General features: G+C 36.7%; 1 protein-coding gene across 28 annotated transcripts in view; it reads right to left on the reverse strand.

Annotated features, from left to right (window-relative positions):
- The window catches only part of RBFOX1 (RNA binding fox-1 homolog 1), a 667,961-nt gene that overhangs the window by 48,766 nt on the left and 600,296 nt on the right, over window positions 1–18,899 (reverse strand). For 19 of the 28 annotated variants that reach the window (XM_014309823.2, XM_031062663.1, XM_031062653.1 and 16 more), the window contains one exon: window positions 16,399–16,479. The exons of 8 other annotated variants lie outside the window; for them this stretch is intronic. In XM_014309823.2, coding sequence (XP_014165298.1) covers window positions 16,399–16,479 — 81 coding nt within the window. Of the gene's footprint in view, window positions 1–1,110; window positions 1,205–16,398; window positions 16,480–18,899 lie in introns of all 28 variants that reach the window. One more of the 28 variants, XM_031062662.1, reaches the window with a different exon arrangement.

Consider the following 18,899-nt stretch of genomic DNA (forward strand, 5'->3'; position numbering starts at 1 on the left):
TCAGCAGGCAGTAAACTGGGAATTTGGATGGCAGTGCCATTTTTGGCTCTGAGTTTCTCAGAGGGCACTAATGAAGAGAGTGTTGACTGGTTCAGCCAACACTACTATCAGGAGACTCCCAAGGTCCAAGTTCAGGCTCAAATTTATAATGTCAGAGATATCTGCATCACATTATTGGATCTGTCTTCTGAAGTCAGCCCTGTTTTGAGTAGGGGTGAGACATCAGAGACTCAGGTGACCTCGAGGCATCTCAATTATCCAGTGATTTTGCCAATTGAACAGAGCTTTGCTTTTGTTCAAGAGCTGGATTCTTAACCAGCTCTTAGCTGTGTAATAAATCAAAGAGTTTTTCCTCTTTTTTCTATTTTTTTTTGGGGCTGCACCATGTACACAACAGTAACTTTCAGCCCTTCAAAGGCAAGAGTTGTATATCTTGTGAACACCTCTGAATCCACATAATATTCAGACCAAATAGAAATAACTTAATCATATAACAAAGAAATTAACTCAGACATTTTTATATTGTCATTGGACCTGTGAACATTAATTACCATTCCATGTGAGACTCAAAATATTTTAATCAGAAATTGAACAGTAATACAGTATTAGAGCCTTTCCTTTTGTAAAACTTCTCTCTTGATAACTTTCAAATTGATAAAATAATAATAATAAAACTCCAAACAAAAAACAAAACTTCACACTTTGCTTTCTCTGGCAGTTTTTTAAGCAGTGCTTCATTACTTCATTTCTCCTTTGTACACATATTGCGTGTCAATGTTAGAACAGGCATTTCTTGAATGAATTCATCAGTAAGACAAGTTAAAATCAAATCCAGCTCTGTTGGCACCAGGTTACATTAAATGCACTTCACTGTATTTAATTTTTTTCCCAGTATATAAATAAAGAAACAAAATGAATATTGCTTAGCAAACCCCTAATAAAAAGGAAGCATGGAAATACTGTTGTATAACGATTTCCAAATCTGAAATACAAGTTTATTTCGATCCTCATTTAGCATCAAATTTTAAAAGAAGCCTTGAATTTGAAAAAAGAAAACTAAAAAATGCACAACTTTTAGGCCTTGCTGGCTGAACATGTGAAGGTACATACTGTAATTATGGTGATTTCTCTATTACTGCTTTACTGTGGTGGCTTTGGGCCTTTTCCAGGTCCTTCTCTCTGACAAAAAGGTTACACAGCAATTCTGCAAAGAATCACATGCCTGTGATACAACATAAACCAACCTTATGACAATGCAAATAAACTAGATATGTCTTAGAAAGTGCAAATACCATATGTTATAAGGAATATAAAAGGAATTTATAAATCATAAATATGAATTTGAAGAATTCGATATTCTGTTGATAACTTTGCAAGCAACTGCATTTAAAAAGTCTCAAAGGAATTGTACTGGAAAAAATTTCTTTTAAGGAAAAACAACATATACATCATCTATATGAAATTTGGATGATGTAATTACTTTTGCATATGCAACATGGTTGAATTTTGACCAATCTAAATATGGTAGTGACAGAGTTATAATCTGCTGCTGGAACCATGTAAGTTCTGTCTTTTTCCTTTCCAAGTGTACAGCCTTGTATAAAAACTAATACCATATGCAGAGGAAAATGCAAAATACAGTTTTACATAATGTTCAAAGAACTACAGACCTACACACTCCCTTCAGTCTTACAGCTTTGCTTTTCTTTCTTCATCCAGCTTTTGCTCCTCTCCAGTTAGAGGTGGAGGACTGGATGGAGAACTGATCTAATCCAGGGAAGTTATCTTTGTGTAAGAGTGATGTTCAGCTGCAGTCTGCCTGCCTTCAGAAAATCACTCCTTTCCAACTAATAAGCATTGCTGGAAGTAAGTTTCTCCAAAAAATTGATTGCTAAGTTGTTGTGTCTTAAAAAAAAAACAAAAACGCAAACTAAATAAAAAGGAACAAACCCAACAAACCAGTGTTCAGAAGAGTTTGCTTAAATAAATAAATAGGTGGAAACGGATTTGAGAGAAAGTCCAGGAAAAACTGATAACTGAAATGATGGACACATTAAATGATAAAGTGTAGCCTTTAGGGACACTCTTAAACTGTCAAAATCATGAGACATTTCACTGACCTAAGTGGCAATTACAAAACGAAACAAAAAAAAAATCAGTCAGGCAACCTTAAAATTTCTTCACTTGCATCTGTAGTTTTCTAAATATTGATAGAAAACACATTTTCACAAGAAGAACAGAAGTGAGAGAGCAAATCCAGCTAACTCAAAAACAGCCTAAGCTCCAGCAATGTAAGATATGTAACACCATTGAGGGCTTGCAAGACATGGTCTGGAAGTCCTGCCCAGAGATCTGTTGCAGTAATTAATTATTTGTAATGAACATCTACATTTGGCAATATTTACAGCAGTTGTTCTTTTAGGGTCCTAAGCAATAATTAAAACCAACTGGAATTGTTGGGAGACACTGAGGAAATGGCTCTGTGAAAGAAGGAACACCCTGTGTGGTTTGTGAGCATTTTTTCCTGTGAATTGTGCCATTCAACCCAGCTTTCACACACACATATTAAGATAGATATTTTGCAGCAATTGAGCATTTATCCTAAATTTTCTTTATTCTTCATGGCAGTCACACCTTGGAAAGAATTACAAGGAGGGCATTGACCTCAAAGCTTTGACAGTGAATGCTTTCCACAAATAAATGCCACTGGAAAAGCAGAGTGCCCCACCAACAAATGAGTCAAAAATAACTATTTTTTTTTTAATTATATTTTTATGAGAAAGAAAGCTCTTTCTTAACAAGAAAGAAAAAGGATGAAAACAGAGATAGCAGGGAGAGTCACTTAGTCCATAAGAGTTTACCAAATCCAAAACCTGAAAGGGAGACTCAGCAGTCATGGGAGATGCTAAGACAAGAGAGTGATGGGTTTTTATCATTTTCAAAGGATCTGCACTAGAAAGGATGAGTTTGTATGAGAAGCCTGAAGTAATGTAATTGTTTCGCTATGCTTGCCTTACACTGCACTCTTAATAAAGTCCCAGAGCATGAAATGTCTGAAGTAAAGTAAAGCACTAAAAAACTACAGAAGCATTTAGTGGAAGGCAGAGCAGAGAGGTGTGGCTCTGTCAGGAACAGGATCAGACCTGATGGAAACTAAACATGGGACTAAGAGTGGCATTGCAAGGCCTTACAACCAAGTGAGGTCTAACAGTTGAGTTTATTCATATCAGAATGATATCCATCCCAAAAACTGATTTGGGTTCATCTGAAAACACTTTCTACTGTCAGGTATTTATATTAGAGACTGAGATTAGAGGTGAAACAATCAACAGGTTTTGTTGCTCTGGATTTGAGTTCAGAAAACAACCCATAATGCTCCTTCAGCCCAGCTGAGAAATTAGATGGGTAGGAATATGTAATAACCACAGAATTGATTTTGCTACCAACTTTTTAATATCCTTACCCCAAAATAACCAGCAGAAGTGGCAGCATTAGAACACAACTGAAGAATGGACTTCATAAAAAGAACTTTATGAAAAGGGTTGTCCCATCAGGAAGCATTAAATGCCATTAACCAGTCCCAAAAGTAATGCAGAAAGTAGCCAGGAGGGGTAGAGGTTTTAATGACTTACAGTTTGTAGGTCAACCTTCCTTAGTGCCTCAGTGCCAAGCTGTTGAAACCCAGTCAGTGAAAATGCTATTATACAAGAGGGTTGAAAATGTGTTTGACTCTCAGCAGGGAAGCATCTGAGCCCACTTCTAAGCAAAAGTAGCTTAAATTCATCAAAGTAATTTGATGACTGGAATTCTTCTGATCTGTGACTGAGAAAAGGCAGATTTCTCCAAATGCATGTTGATATAGGAGGTGAAAACATGAGGTTATAAAAAGAAAGGCTTTTCTAAGGACAGTACATAATCAAACATCAAGCCATAGAAAACAATTTACATTTTCATCTAATGGCCCCATCTATTCTATAGATATTCACTCTGCTATTTAAATATGAATGAGGCTACAATCACAAAACTCAGTTCCTGCAGTCACTCAGCAATTTTAATTTTTCAAGTTAAAAAAAATAGACTATAAATAATATGCTGTGGAAATCCTTGCCTTTGCTTAATACAATCATCCAAAATCATACAAATCATCTACTACAGCCTAAATTAAATTGTTTTAAGAACATGCTGCTAAGATGTATTTTTTAAACATGTTTGTTCTACTTCTATACTTAGGGGGATACTATTTTAAAATGTATTATTACAATTAATATTGCCTACAAAGTTTTCTCTTCTTACACTTTGTAAACGTGGAATCATTGTCTCTTCAATGAACTTCAGTTTAGACCTCAAACATGAAATATGGCCAGCAAATTGCCACATTTAAGCAAATAAAAAGCCTTTGGAATTAACAGGATTCATAGAAGTGTATCAGCAAAATTTAGATAACTAATGATTTTATAGAAAAAAGCAAATATGAGCATAAGGAAGAAAAAACTTAATCTTTGAGTTCACAGATGAAATTTAATCAAATCTTAATTTTTCCCTGAAGATGTAATATAAGCATTTGTTTTACTAATCTTTTATTAAATGAACACGACAGGGAGGTGCTCTTTGTAGGCACCATATCTCAACAAGGCCTGAGAAAACAAAGACTGAAGGAACAATGAAAAGCTTGAGTTCCCAAGAAGAGGAATATAACCTGGCAAAAAAATACTTAAGGGTTATACACTGCGTATTAAAGTTTTAAAGCTTTGGGATAGATGAAAGAGCAGCAGATGCAAAAGACAACAGGGGGCAGATTTTGTATCAAAGCCATAAAAATATACAGCCACTTTAATGGGCAATTATTCTTCACATTTGTGCTGCGGTTTGAATTTGTATGAGGGTGCCATATGCCCCAAGAAAGGTGTGCCATCAAAATGGATGAGCAGATCTACCTCTCATCACTCCTAATCTCTCCTCCTCTGCACAGAGTAGCGGGTCATCCGCCACCAAGAGTTTGCAAATGTTTTATGGGGAAGAATTTTAATGTTCCGTCGTGTTGGAATCGGTTTGTCGCTAATTTACTGCGGCACAGCGTAACTGCTGGAGAGACAGGGAGACACATTTACATCATTCCCATAGTTCAGGAGGATCCCCGTTGAGGAAACACAATAAATTAAAAACAAAGAGATATAATGGGTAGCATGCTGAGAAAGGCTAAGCAGAATAATCTATATGATATTATCTGAGATTTCAGGAATGGAATCAGCGGTTTATCCCAATGTGTGCTGTGTTCTCCCTTCACTGTAATAGTAATAAGTATTATTAAGTGGCATTCTTTGAATGAATTATAAACACTGTGCTAAAGAGGATTTGTGCATTTAAATACACAGACCAAAGCACACTGCAAGCAAAATGTAAGCTCTGTTAATACAGATTTTAACATGAAAATGCATTTAAATTATATATAAATATATGTACATGCACACACTTCAAATTCAGGGTAAAAAAATCTTTAGAAGTTCACAGTGTTTAAAATTACAGGCTGAAAATACATTTCATCTCCTGTCACTGTTGTGAGATGATTTTCCCTGGGATCTAGTTGTGAATTAACTTCATTCAAAGGAAATTTCCCATATACATCAAACACAGTCACAACTGGTCACTTCTGTTTCTTTCTTTCACAAGCTATTTAATTTTTGAACCATACTTAAAATTATAGACCAATTATTTCCTTACCATTGTAAAAAAAAAATACATGCCCCATGCCAGTATTACACACTGTTGTTTAGGAATGAATAAATCTGTATTTTGGAGAAACCCCTACTTATAGGACATTCTCATTTGAAATGCATTAAAAAGGAAAACAAAAATCTCTAATTAATGTACAAGTCTAATCACCATTCTCCACATGGAAGAGTAATTTTTCACTGTTCATTTGCTCAGTGTAATCTCAAAACTGACATAACAGAAAAGCAATGGCCTATAAATCTGCTCTCATTTGTTTCTTTAATATTCATATTCCATTGAACTACAGCTGCTTGTTGCTGCAGTCTATTACAACATGCAAAACTGTCGATAAAAATATTATGAAAGGCAAGATGTGTTTCTTCATGGCTCTGTGTGCCATTTATTTGGAAAAAAATAACAACAAATGACTCATGGATTGTCCCTTAGTTTGCTGCACGCTGGGCGATTAGTGATTAATTACCTTGCTGCAAATTGACATGGCACAAGGAAATTGACACAGCTCTGATTAATTAACTTTTTTATGCAAGACAGTTACTTACAAAACACTGCACACTGTAATTGAATCCCTTTACACAACACTACTGCATTAAGTTTCCTGTCAAATCCAAATTAGCACTAAATTTCACATAAATGTGGTGAAACTTTTTATACTGAGGTACATGTAAATATTTCTAGAAAGGGGGCAGACAACTGCTTTAAAACACTGCTTTCAAATATTTCAGCCTCAGACGTGGGAAGAACCAGATTTTTGGATTGTTTCATACCAAACTATAATCAAATGCATATGAAGAAAACTGTAAACTAAATACTTGAGTAAAAAGCAACCTACTATTTATTCCTATGTTAAATTTTAGGAAGACACTTAACTGTTCAAACAAAATTTCATCTGCTTATCTTGTACTTGTTTTCAGATCTAATTGATCTATTATTTCAATGACTTTGAGACCTTGATTTCATTGTAATTATTTTAAGTCTAGATGGAACTATTCTTTTTGTTTCATCTCTTCTCATGTACCAATAAACAATCCACTGTTGGTTTCTCTGGAAAGGGCTACCATGACATGCCATTAATTTATAACCCTCTGAGCCAAACCTTGATGCCCAAGCATGGGAACTCTCTCATCTTCCTGCCTAAGTTTTTTCCACCTGAGGGTGGCTGGCCATTGGCACAGCTGCCCAGAGGGGCTGTGAGATCTCCGCCCTTGGAGATGTTCCCAAGCTGTTGGAGTTTGGTCCTGGAGAGCCTCCCCAGACCTTGCTGCTGGAGCAGGGGTGGACAATTTGTTCTCCAGGGTTCCCTCCAACCTCAGCCACTCAGAATTGGCCATTTGGCGATTCTGTTGTTATCAGAAATTCCCTTAGACCTCACCCTTCTTTAACTGGATTGCATATGCAGCCACCTGGCATCACCCTAAGACATCAAGGGGTTTCCAAGAACAGGCAGAAGAAAATGGAGATGAAGGGATACAAAAAAAGAGGCAAGATGATTGAGGACTCTTTTTGTAAAACTATGTAACGACACCAATCTACACCTTTGAGTTTAAAAAAAATCTATGACTGCTGGTGAAATTACTTATGATGTACTTAAAATCAAAATGAGAGTACTGCATAGCTGGAATTACAAATAGTTGAGGTACAAAGAACAGTTGGCTTTTCACAAAGGAAACAACTAAAACAGAAGGAAAAGATCAGGAGGTAAAAAAGCACCCAGGCCATAAAGGAAAAGAAACAGTAGAGATCAGAGAAGACATGTTTGATCTTAAATTAAAGAACAATCTTCAAATATAGATGATCAAAGTGATCAATATCTTGTCTGGTGTTCCCAGTTATTGGACAGCTCTAAGTTTCAAGTAAATGGAAGAAATCCCCTGTGTCTAACAAAGCACCACTTCCAAGACAAAGGAAAAAGGCCATGGTTGAGGAAAGTTGGATGAAGAGCAGCACTGCTATAAAGTGATGACAAAATTTAGTAATTTGAATGTTTATGAAAGTCAATTATATAGTGACAAGAAATACTGTTTAGATGACACAAGGATTCCTAAGGCTCAAAAGAATTATTAAACAGTAAAAAGATCACTGTCAGAATGCATTGGGAACAATTTAGGCAGAAAGCAATAGAGGAAAAACCCAGCTGTTAACCTAATCCAAACCATAAAGGAAAAATTGTCAAAACAAAGAATTGCACCTGCAAAGTCATACTGATACTAAAAATGTTAATTCCTAAAAAGCACTTATTATCTGTGAAATTCAGGTTGAATTTTGCTGTACACAGCACAGTTCCAAGAGCCATGATTCAATAACAACCACCACAAAACAGTGACACTAAGATGTGCCTTTATTTGAAACCAGATCTTACAGGCTAAGCTGAAAAGCACAAAATTAAGAGTTTGCTGTCTGACAGACAGGATGATTTGAGATGTACCACAGTCAACACTGTGGGTCTGGTACTAAAAATGAGTGACAGCAGCAGAGAGGATGCAGAGCCAGGGAAGGTGGCACCCAGGACTGTGCTCAAGGTGCTCTGATGTACAATTGCATCTCAGAACATGGTAAGGTAATACTGAATGCAATTATCATTATGTAAACAAAATGTACATAGTAAATGTAATTACTACGTGTAATTCTCACTATTTAGCTGCATTCTGAGAAGAGGAAATCCAAACAGTCCTGTGCCCTAAATCACAGCTTAGTCACCAGTGCTGCCAGGGGCCAAGTGCAGTGTATCCACCAACAGCAGAGCACCAGGGGAAGGCACCTGAGCTCCCCACTGTCCTTGGGCTCACAAAGTTTTTATTATTTGAACTAAAGGACAGAGATATGCTCCACAATTTACTGTCTTTCCAGCTATCTCCCACTACCCACGTGTAGGGTTGTGTATAAGTGGTAAAAAAAGTCAGTGACAAAATTCAGGACGTGTCTCTCTTTCCAAAATTCCTAAGCCTGCTAGTTCAGACACATTGCTCCAGCACAGAACAGATCAACAGAAGAATGAGGGTAAACAGCAAGGCCCTGGAAAACACATTTTTGGGAGTGAATTGAAAGCCACATTTACATGTTTTGGACACATGCAATGTATTTTAGTGATGACTTATAAATAAGTAATCATTTAAAATATGAATAGACAGGAGGTAAAATGAGAGTTATCCTGAAAATTGTTGCAGAAACACAAGGTATACTAATACAGAACACCAAAAATGCTGTAGGAAGAATTTCAGGCAATGCTACCAAAAATAAATTTCAAAATTAAAAAAACAAAAAACAAACAAACAAACAAACAAAAAAGAAACCCAAGCAAAAACCCCAAAACCAACCAAACAAACCTGAAACCAACCAACCAAAACGAACAAAAAGCCACAAAAAAAACTCCCAAAGAGGTTCACTTTACAGTTAAAAACAGGATGATACTTAAATCAAGAATGCAATGCTATGTATATGAATACAGTCTTACCTATTTTTTTAAAATTTTGTAATATCTTTATCTCACTTCAAAGTCAGTGGTGTTGTCCTGTGTCATAGCAAGGCCCAACACAATGGGACAGAACAGAGTACAAAAACCTTCTAAAGACTTCTCAACATGAGATGACATCAACATTTCTCTACATTTCTGTACACCAGGGAGGGAATTATGGAAAGTCATTCTCTTCCTACTTTCTCTTGGTATCCTCTTTATTTAAGCTTTCACTTAAACCCACTGTATTCAACACACAAAAGGGAAGGGCAATTGGCACATTTTTCCTGGTCACTACTGGGTGATTCTCTTCATAAATGAAGGCAATTAATTCAGGAAGCAAATCAAAAGATAGTTTGACCCTTAAATGTTCAATAATAAGGTTTCTGTAGCCTGGAAATCATATATGGGATTGCTTCTCTCACATTTCCCTTTGGCAGGGTTTTTGTACACTCAGTCAGGAACTGCAGCCCCTACAATGGTTAATTTGGTTAATTAATGGCCCAATCACAGCCTCCTTTGCAGGGTGCTCTACCTCTTTCCTACGAAGCAATAAATAAACAAAATCACCAAGGTGTAGATATAGCGTAGATGTAGTGCCCTGATATATATTTCATTGGTGATGAACTGACTTCCCATCCCAATTTAGCTCAAGAGAACACAGACCATTTAAAAATTTAGTTTGCAGAACCTTTCTACATTCAGTTCAGAAATACTGAAGTGCTGGCAAATTATTTATACCACATGAATACTCATTTTTTAAACTGCTCCTGACCCATATTCTAATTCAAAATGGCAAGCCTGCCAAACAGTTAAATGAAGAAAAACTACAACAATAAAATCAGAGCAAATGAATCACTGATGTCATTGGAATATATGTCCCTTCAGATTTAATGAGGTCAGTCATGACTGACACACAAAACCCAGGGAAGGATTCACCCAGCACCAGGAGCATCTACCCTTCAGCTGCTTGGAGTGGCAGCAAACTGCCATCATTACAGCGTAATTTTCAGGTAATTACAGGTGTGTAACAGATTAAACATGACAAAATCAACAGAATCAAGGTTTCCAGACCAAATGCTTCCAACTAATGATTTGGCTCAGAAGCGCACTTTGAATCACCTTTTGAAAATTTCTATTTTCCCTGTGTAATTTTCTTGGTATTGAAAATATCCCAGAACACAATAGAAATGTCAAAGGTCTTCCTTCAATCCATTAGTAACGCCACAGGAAAATAAAACCTGGAATGTCTTCACTGAAACAAGCAAGATGAAAATAGTTCCATACAGCATTTTTTAGGTGGTTTACTAATATTCCTAAGCCAAGTAACCTATTTCTAAAAGCAAGGACATACTGCATAGACAAGCTTGACTTAATTTTCATTTCTGTAGCACAATGAGTCCTCAAACACACTAAATCCTCCAGCTGGATATGGTCTTTATAAATATAAAAGGTATATTTATGATTTTCCCTGTTTATTCTATAAGCAAGACCCTGAATCTCAATCTATGAATTAAAACAAAACACCCACAGGAAAAAACAATCTTTTTAAAACTAGGACATATGTCTGCTATATGTAAGTGCCAATATTTTCAATATGGAAAAAAATCCCACATCATGTAATTAATACTTTATGCTTGTTCCACAGATTTTCCTTCTCTCCTATCACAAAATGCACAGAATAGTAGGAATATTGGGTTAATTTTGGGACATTGCTAATATCTGCTCTGACAGAACGAAGTGTGTTTTCCTTGCTTTAAAAAAAACCCCAAAACTTTAGCATTTAAAATATTTCCTGTCAAAAATATTACAGGACCAAAGGTTTCCAGGGAATTTTCCAAAAGAACTGCCTTCCCACCTTTCAAAAACATCTCATCTTTGCCTTGTTGTTTCCTGGTGGCTCATAAGGTAAAATCCCAGGGCAAGATAGTTTATTGTTTTAATATCTGTCTGACGCAAGGCAAAAGGATTCTCTGGTGAGTGCTTATCTGTCATATGTACTTCTGTGAAAGGAATATCAAGATAAATAAGACGTTCTAGGGCATATCATGGGATTATGAGCTTGGCACTCACTGAATTCTGTTTAAAAATAGTTGAAACAATAAATAAAAAAACCATCTACACTGATATTTTGAGGATGTGAGCTTGAAGAGCATTGGGTTTTAAATATTTGAATTATAAGGGGTTTATGCTATTTTAGTATGAATAGAAAATGAACAGTCAAGTCCATAAATGGGACAAACAAGATGAGAGGAAGTAATATTCATAATTTAAACAGTTAAAACAATAAAATTCTATTCTAATGGTACAATGGACTGTAAACTTACTTAGTATTAATTAAACTCAGTGTAATGGCATTTTCTATATTGAAATGAATAACCAGTGATCTGGAAATTCATTTAGACCATTAGGTTAATTACAGAAACCGATGGAAGTTTTATCAGACAATTACAATTAAAGAACACGAACAATGTGGGACAGATTTATAAGCATTTATACCACCTCAATCATTTTTGCTGAATTCCACCACCACTTCTTCCAAAACTGTAATCAATATATCAATTAAAAAATGGGCCATCAACTTCATTTGCCCTTGAGTATGATAAAATAAAATGAATTAATATTGGATTTTGCATTTTCATATTTTTCTTCTTTTAATTCCATCACTTGACTGCAGTATGAAAGATTTATTTAGGAGCTGATAAGCAGGCGTACTGAAGATGAAACAGCTCTAACATTTAGGAAATCTAAGCCAAAATTGACTTCATTTTAAAATGTACTCATTGAAGTCAAGGCAAAATTCACTTTTATGGGCATGCTAAACATTTGGGAAATAGAGATGTTCATCTGCACATGATTCTGAAAAAAAGCATGGAGAAACTTAAAATATTTTACCATACATGTGAGCTACCCATGTAGCTAATAGTGAACTATCCCTTCAATGTATGTTCAGAAAAACCCATTAGTAGCTACACACTCACTAACTCGAGTATCTTAATGCTTACTTGGAGCAAAAATAAAGTCTAAAAGTTTCAGGTTTCAAAGTGCTGATTTAGAGAGTAAAAAAATATTTATCTGCTTATGAACTTCCCTTTAATTTTTAAATTTAATCTCTCTCTCATTGCCCTCCACAGGGCCTGGGTAGGCACAACTGGACATTGCTGAGGGATGGGATGCACAGCTGGAAGGGGACGCACAGCTGGAAGGGGACGCACAGCTGGAAGGGGATGCACAGCTGGAGGCTGCTGCCTCACCACACCAGCAAGGGCTGGGTGAGCCAGTCCAGAGCAGGAGGATTTCTACTGGAAATGCATCTCCTCTTCCATGCCCTGCCACCAAGGACAGCGACATTATCAGGGGACAGAGCCAGGCACACGCTGGGAAGAAAAGGGACAACAAATATGACTTGCAACCAGAGAGGTTTCCACTGCCAGGACATTCAGTCTTGGAACAGATGATCCCCTGAAATTGTGCAATCTCCATCCTCAGAGGTGTTCTGGTGCAAGCAGGTTCTTCCAACCTGAATAACTTGACAATTCTACAACTTCACATCTTCCTTCTTGCCCATGCTTTGGCTCTCATGAGCTCCTACTTCATTCACATTTTCAGGCACTTCTACATTATAGAAAAATTGGGGAAAATATGCACAAAACAGTTTTAAAAGTTCTTGCATAAATTCAGATTTGTATTTTTGCCTTTTTGATCCATACATACCCAGCTGTGTTACTGTCTTTGGCAGAACAGTGATACAGACATTCAGAGACAGATTTTTTTTTTCTTCTTTTGAATCTTCCTTTTGTCCAGCAGGGTCTTAATTTTCTCATGGATATTACTTGCATGTGGCTTCAATTTGGAAAACTTCCAAAACTATCCTTGACACATTTCTTTTTAACCAGTAGATAAAAATTTTCTTCAGGATTTTAAAATTCCTTATGGAAGTAACTATTCTAAAGAGTGAGGGTAAAAAGAGACTGTCAGTTATGAGCAGCCAACTTGCTTAACTTATTTTCAGATATCCTGGGAGATATCCTGGGCCTCTAGGAAGATTCCAGTGAGTGCTGACTCACTGGGATTTGGTGAACTCCAATCATTCCTGGCTGGATAGAACTCCTTTCAATGCTTGTCTGCATCCTGCATTATGGCAGTGATGAAGGATTTAACTGAAATCTGTTCTATCAGTCCTGCCCTGGAGGTGCCAAAACTGAATTCTGTTGTATCAGTTCTGCCCTGGAGGTGCCAGTCCTGTGGGAATCTACAGCAAACAAGGTTTTCTGCCTGGATTTCCTGCCCATGGCTGTCACAGGACCTGCCCAGCCCAGGGATAGAAGCACATTGGCATGCTGAAACTGCTTTCTACATAAAAAATTATCTATTCCAACAATAGGTGTGCAAATGAAAAACTGATCCAGGTCCCATCTTCTCCTTCAGCATAAGAGAACAGATGAGGCATGAGAGACTGTTGCTGCTGATTTGTTCCACTGCTTGCAGAAGAAACAGCTCATTTCTTTCTGTATTACATGAAGGGCCAGAAGTGATGGAAGGAAGCAGAGCCATGTTTCCATCTCCTGACATATTCAGAGGTGTAACTCATCATTGTGCTGGGCAATGTATAGTGTGATACATAAAATATATCCTGGAGAAATAAAATATCAGAAGGGAAGGAGTAGCTCCAAGAACTGCAGTCTGCTTTCTGGAGAGCCAGTGGGTAAAAGTGCTCAGAGCCATCGGGGGCTTCCAGTGGCCAGTACAATTACAAACCAACAAGTTCAGTGAGAAACCAAGCCAGCCAAATTAAGAAAAATACATTTTACAACCATGTTCCAGCCCTTCATGCCTTATAACTCAGGAGCAAAAGATAAACAGTCAAGTTAGTCAACACTTTGAAAAATATAAAATATAAAATATCCTCTTCCAAATATCTGAAAACTTCTAAATGCCATTAGCACTCTGTGAAATTCAAGTATCTTAGATGGCTTTTGAAAAATCCCAGCACACTCCTTCCCTTCTGTTAAAACAATTGCAAATTGAAAATCTCTTAATTCTTCCATTGTAAGCGGTTGTAAAATATCCCAGATACAATACCAGCAGTAACAGAATAAACTATTAACAAATTATTCAAAAAGGAAGGCTGAAATATTGTTGTCTACATGGAATGATAATAGTACAAATATTCATCTCCTAGACACTAATGTTGACTTATCAGTTATAATTTCAATATTACAAATGTGCACTAAAATGGAATATAGGAGATCTTTAAACTAATAAAAGAAATGAGACTAAGTCAACCTTCATTTCTATTCACTATTTCTAGTGGAATTTCCTATAGAAATGAAGCTATTTTACATCTTTATTGAAAGTTTTGTAATAAGGAGGAATAAAAACCTAATTACAATATGTAGTAATTGTAGTAATTTTGTGTTATTAGGAGTTGTGACCCTGTAGGGGAAACTGCATTTTGGCAAGAGGAAATTCTATACATAATAACGGAAAAATCATGATTAGCCAACACACAGATTCAACAAAAGTGTAATAATTTCTACTGCAAGGGCTACCAGCAATGCCTGTTAGGAAACTGTGTATTCCACATGGCCCAGTGGGAGACAGATAGGCAAAGCTTGTTTATTTATGTATTTGGCATAATTGAAAACAAATAGGTGTTTGTTAGGATATCATTATTCAAGGAGCACCCCTGCAAAATAGGATTTTTCAACAGGACTGACTCAGGAGACACAAAGGAAACAGTGAACTCCAGAGCTCAGCTTGCTCTCAGGGTCTCTTTGGGGAATCAATATTAGTGGAAATATCATCTGATGGAAACAGCAATCCCAGCAATAAAATTCCTGGGGTACAACTCAGTGAGACAATAGGAGCAACAGGGTAAACTTAGGAAAAGCTTTCAAAGAAGACCAGTTTTCAGAAAATTACAACAAACACTGCCCCCTCTTCTCTAAAAAGAATCTCCTAATAGTGAAATGAGTGAAAAGTTTGGATAATTTTCCAGGGAAACAGCTGTCAGTCAAAAATGGGTGCACTAAATATTTCCAAAAGAAGCATTAATTTAAACTGGAAGTATTTCATATCTCTGTGTAAAAAATTTGTAAAATATCCCCACAGCTAGGGAAAGGTGACATATTAGAAAATATTCTTGGAGCACCTGGAAGAGAATGCAGACTTAACTGACATTTTAATTTGCAATTGAAAACACTTGATGCATTTGGTTAGTTCACTATGCATTTGTAGGCTCCAGACTCCTCATTTAAAGGGGATCCCATATGAATCCTGGAAAAGCAGCAGCTCTAGGGATGCCATTGATAATGTTTGACATAAAAGAATTACATGACTGTAGAGATGATCACTATGGAACTCTTTTGTACTAATTCCTGGATTTAATTTAAAAATAATTTTAGCAGTCTAGATAAGCTCTAAGAGAGTCGAATTGCATTCTGGATTGAATGCAATCTTCATGAAGAGCATATCTGATGATGCTGTTAAATCAGACCATGTATTCTCTTGACAATGAACACGGAGCCGGGGTGCTGCAAGCAGCAGTTACTGCTCCTGCATTCAGCTCCAGGTTTCTCACCCCACTAGAGGCCAGAATGAGAATCAGTGGTGCCACCAATCCAGTCTAAAACACTCCCAAAAAAGGTTTCTGCTCAGAATTTCAGAGGACACATCTCTACTCCAAAGTTTTGTGCAGAAAAATGGCTGATGGCTGCATCCATCATGTCAGTTTGTCTCTGTTCTTTATACTAGGGCAGCTTTATATGCCTCAAAATATCCCCTTTCATACAGACTGTTCCTTTGTAAAAAAATACTTTGTGTCTAATTCCTGACCCATCAAATGCTGGCATGGTAACAGATGTTCTGTGTATTAAATCACAGTTGTGAGCAGGACAGAAGAAACACATCTTCTACACAAAATGCAGAGCACACAACAGTACTGGATTGCAAAAACCGTCACTGTTATTGTAGAACTTCATTTCTATACAATATTGCAATACAGGCATTTTCTTTTTTAAAATATGATAGACTTTGAGAATAAAGATGCAACTAAAAACACTGAATTATCTATTGACATGACTTACAAATGTTTATAAACACCACATTTACCTTAACAAAAGCTGTTGGGAAACTTGACATTTTTAGGGGGCTTAATTCACATTAATGTGCTTTTGTCACAAAAACAGAACAAGAAACGAGCCATAACACTAGCTTACTTGTGGATGTGTATACTAGTGAACTGGGGGCACTGTACACGGGAGATCCCTCCTGGTTTGCCTGGCACAGCAGCACCCTGCCTACAAGAAAGAGAGAGAGAGTGGTATCTGGTTTTGGAAAACTTCAACTGAACCTCAGTTTTTCACCCCAAAACACAAATCAAATCACAACCGGAACGGCGCACTGAACCGGGGGCGCTTTTTTGTGCTTTTTTTCTGGGAAAAAAAAAAAAAAAAAAAAAAAGAGCTTTTTTTCTGCTTTACTTTCAAAGCAGCAAGAGCCCAAACAACCCCAGTTTGACATTGGAAAAGCAGAACACAGACATGCCCCCAACGCCAAGGCCGCTGTTATCCCGCGGGGACCGCGAGCCTCGCTGGCTGCTCTCTGTCCCTGTCACCCTGCTTCTCCCAAAAGTGCTGCCCCAACCCACCCTGCCTCCTCAGCCCCTGGGTGCAATGAGGCTCCTGGAGCCAGCACAGCAGGAAAATCCTGTGCAGCATTCCCAGCACGGACACCAGGCCAGGCAGGACCTGGGTTCCGTGGCTCCCGTTGTCGCTGACACATCTGAGTTCAGCAGATTTTGCTCAGAGGAATGCACAAATATATTTGTGCAAATATATTGCTTTCAGTAAATAACTGGGTTCAGGATTAAGAACAAAACCAGATAAAACAAAACTTTTTTTTTCCCAAAGGAATACAAATAAAAGCAATAACCATATCCATTTAAACCAATGCTCATTTTGAACAAATGACATGAGTTTAAGGTTATTTCCTTTTTTTCATTTAAACGAACTTAAATAAAACACATCAGGTTTTCTTAAAATTGAACTTTAGCAGTCTCAGCTGAATACAGATTGAACATTGTACTTTCAAACTAGAAAAGAAACTTCACTTCTGGAATGCAGTCCACCAGGAAAAGTGGGATATGAGACATCTGGTTTTGCAGATATATGTGCATATATCTGTATACACACACACAGGATTTTATACACACATACACTGACATGCCTCAAGCTGTCAGGGTCTGTGAATCACACAATTCCAACCCATCAAATCTTTCTGGAGATTTGTGAAACTTTAGACATTGTGCATTGACATGCAATGGAATTGCACTGAGTTGAGTCCAATGTGTTTGGAAAGACAGGATTAAGTACAAATGGTCGGCACATTTTCCACAGTGTTACAGGAGCAATTCTCAATTTTCATTCACTAGGCCAGAGTTCTCTTAAAATATATTTAAAAAAAAATTCTGCCATTAACCAGTTCTTTGTTTGTTGCTTGCAGCTGTCACTTGAAGGAGGAATATTGAAAATGCTGAAGAGTAATAAAATAATTCTTGTAATTTATGCAGTTTAACTAAGACTGTGACTACTGGAAATCTCAATAATTACTATGCTTTGAACCTTCTCAGGCAATAGCACACCCTTAACTAACAGGATTTAGAGATGCTTGCTTTTTTTCCAGCCATCCACAACTAATATAAAGGATAAAACATAAAACAAGCTCATTTTCCCCCTTACTTTAAGACAACACATCACTGACTGTATTGATATCCCTCTCAGCCTTCAGCCCTTGTGTGGAAGCTGGCAAACGAACATGCAGCTATTGAGATTCTAATTACAAAATATAAAATAAATAAATAAGTAAGCCCTATCCACACACTTGTTTGACCTCAGGAATGGGGATGTTGGAATAGGGGAGAATTTAAGACCACAGATGCTTCAAAACCTGAGCTAGTGTGGAAGCCTTCAAATGAAAGTGAGCTGAAGAGCCAGAGGCATTCATCTGGCTGAGAGAAACAGATGAGGAAAATCACTCATTTCCATTAGGTTTTAAGAATAACTATAATGACTTCAAGTATGTCTAGAAAACAGAGTAAAAGATTTTTAGAAGTCAAAGGTTACAGTTTATTTACATTATTCACTATAGATCCTAGATAACACTTGGCTTCCTACGTGCTCCATAGGTATTTCCCTACTCTTTGCAGCTAATAATCTTATGGTTTTTCTGATTTCATCTCATACAAATCCTATTTTCCTTACTCTAGTCATCTAATTTCTAATTAAAGTACTTCAAAACAGATGCTTTTTTCATCTCTGCTACTAGAGTGTATTTAATTTCTTGCACAGAGCCTTCTAATTATATTTTGACAATCTGCCTTTGAATTTGTACATAATATTATTACTGATAACTAAAACATTATTATTAGATTTTGTTAGAAAAAAATAGGGAACTTTTTAATCTACTTTAGTAAGAAAATATTATTTCTTCTGCATCTAATTTTGGTATTAAAAGTATTTCAATTGCAATTCATACAAGTGAGGGAAGACTGAATTATTGACAGTAAGATTTGGATAAACTTGAGAACACAGAAACAATCTATAAATTCCCGAATGAGGGGAAAAAAAAATATTATTTTTCCCCCAGGACAATAAATTCTAGTGTGATGGAATAAAGGATTTTGTTTTTTGGGTTTTTTTTAATGAAAAAGGATTTTAAT

The sequence above is a fragment of the Geospiza fortis genome, unplaced genomic scaffold, assembly GCF_000277835.1.
Source record: "Geospiza fortis unplaced genomic scaffold, GeoFor_1.0 scaffold146, whole genome shotgun sequence".
Taxonomy (NCBI): domain Eukaryota; kingdom Metazoa; phylum Chordata; class Aves; order Passeriformes; family Thraupidae; genus Geospiza; species Geospiza fortis.